The sequence below is a fragment of the Pelophylax lessonae genome, assembly GCF_965119305.1.
Source record: "Pelophylax lessonae genome assembly, chromosome: 4".
NCBI lineage: Eukaryota > Metazoa > Chordata > Amphibia > Anura > Ranidae > Pelophylax > Pelophylax lessonae.
Window position 1 is genome coordinate 27,918,212 of NC_138771.1, and position 13,004 is coordinate 27,931,215.

The window sequence follows — 13,004 nt, forward strand, 5'->3', positions numbered from 1 at the left end:
TTCCAGGCTCCCAGGTTTTCCATTGGGGTGCCTTAAGGTTTTTGCATACTTTTAAAGGGTGCCACCACGTGCTTGTAATCAACCAAGCTTGCCCAATGTACAGCAAATATGTAAAATAGATCATCTATGAAGCTCATCCTTAAGGTCACAGGTCAACTTATCGGAGTCCCATTCTCTCTGAGCACTTTTAAGTTTATCTTATGCTGCAAAGAGAAAAAAAAAGGTACCCTGATAAAAGATAGGTGAAAAAGTCTGGAACCCTGGAAAGGAGGAGATCAAGCTACAATGTCCAAGAGATAAAAGACGACAGTGAGTGACTTGTTGTGTGCTTTGCTTTTCTTGGTCTGCAATATCTGCATTTTCTACTATCTATGCTATTTGTACTTAATGGTCTGTCTATGTTCTCTGCTGTATGTTCTGTGTATGCTCTGTGCTGTATTAAACATTAGTTATTGTATAGAAAAACAGGACTGCCAAAACTGCAAGATGAATGAATGCATCTGAACACACCCTATCTTGGTGCACAAAAGGATGAGAGCAGGAATAACCAGGGAACGACTGCAATTCTAGGTGATTAGGTATAGCGGACAGGGCTGTGTAGGTCTATAAGAATAAGTATGTAGCATACTATATGTTTCAAGAGGCCTACGAAGCTTAGCACATTACCCGACAATCATGCCACCCTAGCCATGGTCTATATAGTCTATAGAGGAATTCAGCTCTTTCTAAATGGTGATTTTTTTGGAGGTAGCGTTAGGCCCAGCTTCTGCATGGGATGCCAGCCATGGCAATACTAGGTGGTTAGCCCCTGTGACAGTAGGGATGACCATACCCTTTACAAATTGACAGTAGATCTAAAGGAGATTGTACAATCAGCTATGTAGTGCAAGGGGGGAGGAGTTCTGACGTCACCCGCGGCCATCACTCTGCTTTTACAAATGTTCTCCGTATGTACTGGGACAGTGCTTTATTTGGGAGTACCTTTTCTTTCTCATAAAATCAACTTGAATAAACAGAGAGCATTAAATCTGTTTTCTCTCCTTATATCCTCATGGAGCCACTTGGAGATCCTTCCTCTCTTTGGGAATATCTTCTGAGAGTGGATCGTTTTGGATCTGTAGTCAAGCTGTGTGATCCTTTATAGGGTCGAGTAATTGAGGTGAGAGGCAGTGTTTGCCTTGGTGGACGGGCTGTTTCTTCACATCATTGCATGGAAGTTTGATTCACCTCTTTCCACAAAAGGCTGCATCTCTGTGTCATTTATGGACTTTAACACTCATGATTAGTTTATATTCTATGTCATGCGCTGCACTGCTTTCATGTGATATTCAATTTTGGTTTGACCTTTTAGTGTTTGGCTGCGTTTATTAATTTAGTGTGGATTCTGCGCTGAAAATTTTCTTTATTTGTTATGTAGTGCAAAGGCCTGCCTGAATGAAAACAAAAATTCATATTACAGCGCTTTGGTAAATCTAAAAGGAGACTGTAAATGTGTATAGCCAGCATTAAACAGAGGTACAGCCAAAGCGAATTTGGCTGTACTTAGGAGTGCAGTTAGTTTTGCTGAAGCCTGCTATCTGGTGATGTCACAGAGTCGGTCCTGGCTGGGGAAAGATTGTGACCATATGGTCGGGATCCACCCAAGAGCCTTGACCGGCGCCCGACTCAGCCTCTCAGCAATCCGCCCCTCCATAGCAGTGGAGTATTTAGGTTTTGTGCTGCCCTAGGCCTGACTAAACTTGTGCACCCCCTAAATATGACCCACCCCTTCCTGTAAATCAGGGCACCAGATCAGTGCCGCCCCATCAGTGAAGCTGATCAGTGCCGCCTCGTGCCCATCAGTGCAGCCTCATCAGTGCCCATCAGTGCAGCATATCAGTGCTGCCTTATCAGTGCAGCCTTAGTGCCCATCAGTGCAGTTTATCAGTACCCACCATTGGCAACTCATAAGTGCCCATCAGAGCAGCCTATTAGCGCCCATCAGTGCAGCATATCAGTGCCAATCATTTCAGCTTATCAGTGCAGCCCCATCAGTTCTTTTAAGATATTTGGACTTTTGCTGCCACTGATTGTAATCATAGGATTAGGTCACTTATTTGAAAAATGACTAGGAAGTCCATAGTCATTATACAAATAAGTGAAATAATCAGTGGCAGCAAACACAAGTCCAAATATCTTATAAGATTGGAGTAATCTTAGTAATCCAGTGACATATTGGGATAGCACGTATGAAGTGAGCAGGTCCAAAATATTCTTGCCATGATATACAATTACATTGTATATGATGCAATTCAATATTCTCGCTCAAGGATGTTTAAAGAAATGAAATCATATTATTGACACGATGCCTGCCATACCTGGGGGCGGAGGAGGGGAGGCGGAGCATTAGGCTGCAGTGCCACACTTATTAGCATTGGCGGCCGTCGGTCCAGTTGTATTAAGTGTGGTTGGCGGCCTGAGGTCTGTCCGAATATCCTCACCGGCCGGTATTATCATACCGGCAGGTAGCAGTGTGACCGCTTTACGGGGATGCTAGACTGATTTGCCTCCTGGACCCTGCCCTCCAGCCCAATTCACCCCATAGTACTGGCACTATACTAAAAGTGCAGCACAAGCTGGCAGGGACCCTTTTTGTGTGGGAGCCAGAAAAATGCTGGTATTTTTTTGTGCGGAGTGCAGCTTTTTTGCTGCCCCCCCTGCAAAGTGCTGCCCTAGGCTAAGATAAAGCACTGCTCCACAGCCCAGAGCTCCAGTGAGTGCGGGGGGCAGAGCATAAAGCGGTGACTAAAAGTCACCAGATCTCTGCTCAGAGCGGTAAGGAGAATTGAGCGATCAGTGGTGTTTGATTGCTCAGTTCTCACCCTTAGAGACAGTGGGGGTCTGATGCTGCATCCACCTAGGTAAATATGATTTTAAAAAAAGAAAAAACTGCAAACCCATACTTCTCTTTTAAAAGTACCTGTAAAAATCAGATTTTTGCGATTCCCTGTGATGTAAATCTAGCAGCGTTCACAAGTCTTTGTTAGCTTACTGTTACACCAGAGCAGTTTGCGTTCTCCACACTTAACACACTTAGTGTAAAGACATATGTCTGCCGGTCAGTGGCTCCAATGATAGGCAATGGTTAGTGTTCAAAATGTTTCCTCGTAACGAACTACCATCTAATGGCCCTTTTCCACTGCAAGTACCAGCTCAGCTCCACTCAGCACTGCTTGGCCCAGCTCGGCTCAGTTTGCTTTTCCACTGCATGGTACGAGTCGGCACCTTTCAGCACTGTATAGGCTCTACTCGGCTCGGTTTGCTTTTCCACTGTTGTAGTACTTAGTACTAAGTGGGTGGGATTACAACGATTCTCTGACCAATCAGTGGCTAGTAGTGACAAACAATCAATGCAGCATGCAAAGGATTGTGGGATATGGTATCGGTACGGCCTGCTTGGAACCCCAACCGAGGTGGTACTGTTTAAGTGAGCCGTACCGACGCCGTACCATGTAGTGGAAAATCGCTGCTGTACTAAACCGTACCAAACCAAACCATTCTAACCCGTACCATGTGATACCATGCAGTGGAAAAGCTCCATAAGCCTAGGGGTAACATCAGATATAACAGATGCTGGTATTGTTTTAAGATACTCTTGGGAAAAGATGGTGTCGATAAAAAAACACCAGTTTAGGTGGTGGGGGTAGATGGCCCAGAGACAAAAATGGAATTATGGATTTACCTTTTAGAAGAAAACCAGTCCTAGGCACGCCTATCTCTCCACCAGTCTAACTTTATAGCACCATTGCAGGTGAATTTAATAAATCTTAAAAGACTTGGGTATGTGTGGTATGGGAATTGTAAAGGTATTTCAGTTCAATATTACTATGAAACCATAAAAAGGTATATGACCAGAACATTCCTTTGCAGATTTATATGTATAGTAAAATATGACACATTCAAATGAGGAGAGATACGTGGCACCCTATGTACCCAAGGCGGTCTAAGGAAAACAGAAAGGGAAACTTTTTTTTATATGGTTTTACATATGAACTAGTAAAGGTGTGCCTGTTCACTGAATATGGTAGGGTGTGTCACTACAATGGTGCAAAGCACAGCATAAAATGGCGGTAGGCATGCATCGGTGCAGGGACAGCTAATGCAGAGGGGGATGCTGGAGCAGTGGTAAGTGTAATAGGGGCATGTAGGAGAGGTGTTGAGAGCCGAGAGGGAGGATTGAGAGTAATCGGGCAGCAGTGGGAACATGTTACGTGTTCCACCCGAAAAAAAAAGGGGGAAAATGTAACAAGTTTCCAAAGGTGAACTTATCCTCTAAGGGCTCTTTCACACGGGCGGTCCGATCAGATCCGCCTGTCAGTTTTTTAGGCGGATCTGATCGGATCCTCCATGCAGCTCTATGGGGCAGCGGGTGTCAGCGGAGGTGACCTCCGCTGACACCCGCTGCCCTCCGCATCCGATCCTGTGCAGAAATCTGGACGGATGGAAACCCTATTTTTCCATCCGTTCAGTAATCGGAGCGGAGCGGATCTGATGAGAGCGGACAAGCGGTCCGCTCTCCTCCGATCCCCCATAGAGGGCAGCGGGTGCTGAGACACCTCCCTCTCCGCTCTGCAAGCGGAGACGGAGCTGTCATCCGCCCGGCTCAGCGGGGATCGCGGATCGATCCCCGCTGAGCAACACGGATCCGCCTGCGGAGGCGGACCGTGTGAAAGAAGCCTAAATGAAATGACCACCTTTATTTCAGAATATTTTAACTATGATCTCAGAAATGTAACAATGAAATGTAAAAATCTGAGAAACGAGTGACACTCCCCTCTAACATGAATACTACAGTTAAAATCCAAAGAACATAAATTTACCAGGATTTTACACGCTTTAGAGGAAACATTCTATTGGTCAAAGCTTTTAGGATTTAAAAGCAATGCCATGTTAAAATGTACAGGAATCAGATCAAAGATAGCATGTTTATTAGAACATCTGCATTATTTTAGTCACCCTATGAAACCATAAAAAGATAAAATAGACCATTTTATGGGCTCCATAAATCAAATCTACAGGGCAAAAAAAAAAAAAAAAAACAAAGACCCAGGAAAAAAAAAACCTTAAATTTGGTTCTAAAGCATAATTTAAAAACAAAACAAAAAACAAAACAATGTTCTATTTACCTGCTCTGTGCAATGGTTTTGCACAAAGCAGCCTGAACCCTCCTCTTGGGTCCTCCACCGATGCTTCGGGCTCCTCCCTCCTGCTGAGTGTGCCCTCCCCCCCCCATACCAAGTCGCTTGATATGAGGGCACTAGTGCAGGCTCCCCCCCCCTCCTTTACTGGCTGTGATTGACAGCAGCAAGAGCCAATGGCTCCCACTGTTGCCTCCATGGCCAGTGACAAGAGAGAGAGAGAGCTGCTGCTCTTGTGCACCGTGTTAGTTAGATCGAGATTGGGCTCAGGTAAGTATAAAGGGGGCTGGGGTGGGGCTGAGGGGGGAGATAACAGAGAAAGTTTTTTACCTTAGTACATTTAGGTAAAAAAAACTTTTACCTTTAGGACCACTTTAAACATTAATAATCACAAGGCCAATATGGGCCTTATACACACTATGAGCTTAGCCCTGATACATAGGGCTACGATGTTTAGTGGCAGACAGAGGGCACAGGTGCACATTTAGCCCTGTTGCCACCACCAATCAAACACTATGAGAGGCTAACAGCTGCTGCAACTGATGGGGGAGGGCAGTACACCTAGAGCAGTGATGGCAAACCTTGGCACCCCAGATGTTTTGGAACTACATTTCCCATGATGCTTATGCACTCTGCAGTGTAGTTAAGCATCATGGGAAAGGTAGTTGCAAAACATCTGGGGTGCCAAGATTCGCCATCACTGACCTAGAGGTACTTGCGTCTAGGGCGGTATACACCCAAGGACGAATACCCAAAACACAGACTGCTTTGTGTAGTATGCATCGGGGCTAAACACCCAATGTACATGAGGCACAAATCGATCATGTGCCCCAGTTGAGCATCTGCAAGTTTATGATGAATAGAACGATGCTACATATGATCGCTGCTATGATCATCATGCCTGAAGATTTTAGAAGGTCGTTGTTTTTTGAAGAGATAAACTCTAAATCATTTATGGAAACACATTGATAAAATAACTGGTTGTATAGATGGCTACTCAGTTTTGAGCGGTTAAACCATGACCTTGACTCTTCTCCCACCTCGCCAAACAAAATATTCTCTGATGTTTTTTTGCCACATTTGTCTTTAGACTGAATTTTTTATTTTTTGAAGAACTACAGACCGCTATTATGGCTTGCTTTGCTGTATCAAGTAAGAAAATGTAGAACTTTTCTAAAGTTCACTTATTATTCCACAAAACAACCACAGTAGTTCCCAATCACCCCCTCAGACACCTTATATTTATGTCTGTTCATTAACACAAGTAGAAGAAGAGGACAGTTACCTCCACAATGTCGGAGTTGGTTCTGCTCTCGTGTGGTTCATTGTACTCTGTATACTTTAGAAGGACTTTGTCCATGTCGGTGCTCGCATACTGAAACAGTTTGTTAGAGCCATTGAAAATAATCAGTGCAATTTCACAGTCGCAGAGTACGCTTAACTCGTAGGCTTTTTTCATTAACCCAAATTTCCGCTTGGTGAAAGTAACCTGTGTGGGAAAAGAAAGTTATATTATTCTCCCGAAATATACGCTTCTAAATGAGTGCATTGTTTTAATATGGGGCAAACAACAATGGCAGTTTTCCATTGAAAAACTGATTGACTATCTGCGTGTTAGTAAAGTGATTTCTGAATGATAAACACAGAGGAGGTCAGTGATACAAAAACACTACAGGTACCAGTATACATATACAAACCTATAATATATAACATATTATAGTGTGATACCCTGATACAGTTATGCCAACTGAGCACCAATTTTAATTTAACAGTGAGCGTCACTCCCCCAATTTTAACAGAACTGGCCTCATGCATTCGATTTTTTAAAAGAAGGCCCATTCCTAGTCACAGTAAAATTTTCCTTCCTTTACAAAATATATTGCATTAGGTCACTGCTGTTAAATCAGAACTAAGCTCTCTCAATCAACATGAACTATTTTTATTCCTTAGTAAATAGATAGGAAGATACATTATATTTACTTGTTTTACATTTCTTCAGTTGCTTCCTGGTTTATTGCCTAGGCCAAAATGATGTCATACACCCCAGGTGTCCTCATGAACATATTTTTTCCTTTCATTTGGAGGAGAGGCTTTCTCAGCTAAGCACACCCTCCTGCATACATGCCTGAGCTAAGGGCAGATGGATTCCAAGGAAGGAAAATGCTACATGAATAATTTGCCTTTACTCAAGATGGCCATGGCTATAAATGTAGGGGGGGGGGGGGGTTGTTTTTCGAAATTATTTCTTAACTAAAGAAAGCATAGAGGCATGTATATATATGGGCAAGTTTCATTTGATTAATAATGAATCAAATAGCGTTTTCAGTTTGTGGGGGCACAGATACAGTTTAGCTTTAAGACTGGTATTCAGCTGTCAAAGACTAGGACAATTCAGATAATGGTTCTGGTAAGTAAGCAGTCCCATAGATTAGGAAAAATGATTTAGCAATGACACGGCTAAGTTCTTTGAGAACTCTCGGGTGTAAGCCATCTGGTCCTGGTGATTTATTCACATTTAAGTTTTTCCAGTCTTTTTTGAACACTGGCTTTCAAAGCTTGCCATACAAGCACATTCCGTGCTCTGTTCCTGCCACTATCTTGTCCATTATACCCCTCTTCTTCCTTATTAAATATCGAGGAGGAGAATGTATTTAACACCATTGCCTTCTCCCTGTCACTTGTATGCAAATGTCCCCGACTATCTTTTCTGGGGCCAATATACTCTGGCTATTAATATATTAAAAAAAAAAAAAAAAAGGTTTTGGATTTATTTTTGCTTTTTTCCACTAGGTCTCTTTTATGGTCTATTTTTGTTGCCCTGATTGCGCTCTTACATTTCTTATTTTATTCCTTGTAGTGTTGGAATGCTAACGGTGTCCCCTTGGCCTTATATATTTTTTTGTCTTTAATAAGCCTTTTACACTTGAATTTAGCCATCCAGGTTCGGCTTTAGTTCTTTTATACGTGTTGCCCATTGAAATACACAGGCTGATGCCCTTAATATATTCTTAAAGCACTCCCCCTTTTCCTCCATGTTATTTGTGTCTAGAATTTCTTCTCATTTGATGTCTTGAAATATGGTTGGCAGTTTAAAAAAGTTAGTGCTCTTGAAATTCAATGTTCTTTCAATTAGCCCTGTCTTCTTTTTTTACGAATAAAAAACTACATATCCCACAATTAATAGATAACATCAGAGATGTGTTTCATCACATTAGCTTTCCCATATTTAGAATGCAACAAAGAGGAAATGGCAAGACATGCACTGGACGCTGTATGACCCAAAACAAGAAGTTGCCTGACCCTAAGAACAAGCTAGGTGAATGAATACATGGACACAGAGGAATCGATCAGCCATGACACCACAAATTGCAGCCACAATATGTGACATTATTACAAGGTAAGGCAAACACAGGGACTATCACTAAACAAATATCTAGTAAACACAATTGAATGTGTAAAATGCCTTAAATGTTCTAGTCTGGTGGGCAGAGTCACCTGCTGCCTTTGTAGACGGCTTACAATAGCTCTCTTTCTACCTATTTTGAAGATTTAGGTGTTTGTCTATTTCAATTATGTTATAAAAACCCTTGCGTGTCAGCAGTTTTTTTTTAAATTTTACTTCAATAAAAAATAAATTTATGCAAAAACTGCAAAATATGGGAGCTGGGATTGCGAGGGAGTTATGGGTCAGAGGTCTTCTGCCAAAAGTGGTTCTATAAATTCAGATTAGGGATACAATAATGTTAAAAAGTACGTACACTCCCATGGAAAATGTGTTCACATATTTGAACAGGCAAACAGTGCCTACAGAAAACGATGATATAATTGAATAATTAACGCATTAAAATGGACACAATGTATTCATTCGCTCAATCAAAATGTAGATTTATCATGTAAAAAAAGTAAGCATACCCCTACATTGAGGACTACATATTTGTCAAACTTCCTTGGGGATTATTAAGGTAGATATTACTTAAACCTCAGATATTTTAGGGTCCGAGGTTCTCTTTTGGCACTTTTCCACTGCAAGTACCGGCTCGGCTCTACTCGGCTCTACTCGGCCCAGTTTGCTTTTCCACTGCTGGTACCGCATGGTACGGTGTTGGAACGGTTTGGTACGGTATGGTTTGCTTTTCCACTAAAGTAGTACTAAAGTTAAGTGGGTGGGATAACAACGGGGTGGGTGGGATTCTCTGACCAATCAGTGGCTAGTAGTGACTGCATGCAAAGGATTGTGGGATATGGTACCGGTATGGTACCTCTTGGAACCACAATCGAGGTGGTACTGTTTTTGAGAGCCGTACCGTTCGGTTCCATGCAGTGGAAAAGCGCCGCCGTACCGTACCGAACCGTTCCTACACCATACCATGCGGTACCAGCAGTAGAAAAGCACAAAAGCGAGCCGAACCGTTCGGTTCCATGCAGTGGAAAAGCTCCATTTGCTATCAATGTGTGCTGCCATACCATGATCAAAAGAGCGCTTTAAGGTCCTCAGAAAGAAAGTAATGGATGCCTACTAGTCTGGCAAAGCATTTAAAAAGATTGTCAATCTATTAAAAAATCAATCTTTCCATTGTAAGGAAAATAATGTACAAGTGGCATAGATCACAAGTAACTGCTCTTTTGTCCAAGACTGGCCGGTACAGCAAATTCAGCCCAAGAGTTGACCATTTGATGCAAAATTAAATCTCAAAGAACTCCAAAGTTTCATCATGGGATCTGCAGGTAACTCCTGCAAGAGCTGGTGTCACAGTGCATTGATCTACAAATCAGAAAGAAATTGCATGAATTGAACCTCAATGGGAGGTGTGCCAGGAAGGCACCTTTTATGTCAATAAACATTAGCACACATAGGAAAAGATCAGGCCTCTTGGAACAATGTTCAGTGGACAAGCAACGACTACCGCAACAGTAGACAAGTTCTGTGCAAACTGAAGACAGCATTTCTGGAAACAATCTCATCCCAACAGTAAAGCACAGTGGTGAAAATGTTGTGGTTTGGGGTTGTTTTGTGTTTCATTTCCTGGGCAGCATTGCATTCATTAAATCAACTATGGATTCTGCATCATTTTAAAGTGTGCTTGATTAGAAAGCGAGGCCATCCGTCAAAAAAATTATATTTAAATACGAGTGCAGCACAATAGAATGGTACTTTCACCCTATCGATTCCAAAATGTGAAAGGGTGAGGACGAGTATTTGGGGAATTTGTTGGTACCATCATAGATTACACACAATCCAGAATCCAAAATATACAAAAATATAATCAAATTAACTTGACCTCTGAAAGAGTTACCCACCTTCATGACCAGGCCATTTTTTGCGATACGGCACTGTGTTACTTTAACTAACAGTTGTGCGGTCATGCAACGTTGTACCCAAATAAAATTGATGCATTTTCCCCCCACAAAACACAGCTTTCCTTTGGCGGTATTTAATCACCATTGGGTTTTTTTGCTCTATAAACAAAAAACCTGACGATTTTGAAAAAAAAATTAAAAATAATTATATTATATATATATATATATATATATATATATATATATATATATATATTTTTTTTTTTTACTTTTTGCTATAAAACTTATCCAATGAAACAAAAAAAAAAAGAACCTAATTTCTTCATAAATATAGGCCAATATGAATTCTGCTACATATTTTTGGTATAAAAAGAAAATTCCCAATAAGCGTATATTGATTGGTTTGCACAAAGGTTATAACGCCTACAAACTATGGGATATACACTGGAATGCTTTTTTCTTTTTTTTTTTTTTTTATACTAGTAATGGCGGTGATCAGTGACTTTTGCGGCAGACATTGTGACACTGACACTTTTGACACTTTGTTGGAACCAGTGACACTAATACAATGATCAGTGCTAAAAATATTCAGTTACTGTACTAATGACACTGGCTGGGAAACATCTAGGGCGATGAAAGGGTTAACTGTGTACCTAGCCAGTGTTTTTGTGTACTGTGTGTTGCTTTTACTAAGGAATGTGCTCGAATTTATTCCCTAGGAATGCAGGGACAGAAAATCTATTGCTTCCCCTCTGTTAGAACTGAGCTCGGTCATGTTTACATAGGCAGAGCTCCGTTTTCCCAATGACTGGTGTATGCCGGCAGACATCCATTGGCCGGCACCTGCTAATCGGCTTCTGCTGTGACAAATTACTGCAGAAGCAGTGCGCCCCCTGCGCGGAGGTGTCGGATCACATACTAGGTACATAATTTGGCGCAGGAGAGCCACTTTTCCACCATGCATCATCATGATGCGGCCGCAAAGTGGTTAATACAAAATTTTAATAAAAATTAAAATACACACAAAATTATACATATGAGCTCCCAAAAGCTGCCATGCGTTTCCCACTATGATCACGTGTTTTTAATTTATTTGAATTTTGTATTATTAAAGGATATATTTTTGTATACTTTTACTATTGTATTATGTGTAACCAATGCTGACACAAGCAAAATCCACATAAACTCTCCCTCGCCCTATAGCATGTCTAAAAGTTTAGGTTTAATGGAAACTGATCCTTAATCAGGATTTCAAAGCACATCCACCAAATCCAGCAAGGAAAGACTCAGAAAAAATAAATTGAGGGTTATGGACTGAGCAGGTCGAAGCCCTAATTTGAACCCCATTGAAACGTTTATGTGAAACAGGCATTAATGCAAGGAAATCCCCAAAACATCTTGCAAATTAAGGAGTTTCACATGGAGGAGTGGTAACATTTTTGGCATCTGAGACTGGTGGGAAGTAATACATAATGCCTCCAAGAAGCAATTTCTGCACCAGGGGACAAAGCCAGCTTCTGGGGCCAAAGGTGTACTTAATTTTTCCACAGTACACCATTACACTGAAATTTTTCTGTTCAGTACATTTTTTTATTGAACACATTTGTTTAAGAAAAAAAAAAACACATCAGGGTTGATTTACTAAGATTGGAGTGTACAAAATCTGGTGCAGCCGTGCATCGTAGCCAATCAGCTACTAACTTCCATTTGTTAAATTAAGCTTTGACAATAAAACCTGGAGCCTGATTGGTTTCTATCCAGATTTTGCACTCTCCAATTTTAGTAAATCAACCCCAATGTATCATAGCAAACATAGGCAAAATCAAGGTGCAAGTGCATTAAAGGTACAGTGGGGAAAAGTAATTATTTGATCCCCTGCAGATTTTGTACGTTTGCCCACTTCCAAAGAAATAGGGTCTATAATATTTATCATAAGTGTATTTTAAATGATAGAGACAGCATATCAACCACAAATCCAGAAAAAAACACATAATACAAATGTTATAAATGAAGTTGCAGTTCAGTGAGTAAAATAAGTATTTGATCCTCAAGCAAAACATGACTTCGTACTTGGTGGAGAAACCCTTTTTGGCAAACACAGAGGTAAGACGTTTCTTGTAGTTGGTTACCAGGTTTGCAGACATCTCAGGAGGGATTTTGGTTCACTCTTCTTTACAGATCTTCTCTAAATCCTTTAGGTTTCTTGGCTGTCTCTTGACAACTTAAAGTTCCAGCTCCCTCCATAAATTTTCTGTAATCTTACGGTTTGGAGGCTGGCTAGGCCACTCCATAACCTTAATTTGCTCCCTCTCGAGTCACGCTTTTGTGCCTTGGCGGTATGTTTTGGGTCATTGTCATGCTGGAAGACCCATCCACGAGCCATCTTCAGTGATCTGGCTGAGGGAAGAAGGTTCTCATCCAAGATTTTACAATACATGACCCCGTCCATTGACCCCTCAACGTGACAAAGTCAGCCTGTAATTTTAGCATCAGGTTTCCACCTTCGTGCTTCAATGTAGGGATGGTTTT

The 13,004-nt window shown here is 41.4% G+C and overlaps 1 protein-coding gene across 7 annotated transcripts in view; it reads right to left on the reverse strand.

Annotated features, from left to right (window-relative positions):
• The window catches only part of MEF2A (myocyte enhancer factor 2A), a 313,252-nt gene that overhangs the window by 147,635 nt on the left and 152,613 nt on the right, over window positions 1–13,004 (reverse strand). For all 7 annotated transcript variants that reach the window (XM_082253055.1, XM_082253053.1, XM_082253051.1 and 4 more), the window contains exon 3: window positions 6,463–6,666. In XM_082253055.1, coding sequence (XP_082109181.1) covers window positions 6,463–6,666 — 204 coding nt within the window. The remainder of the gene's footprint in view (window positions 1–6,462; window positions 6,667–13,004) is intronic.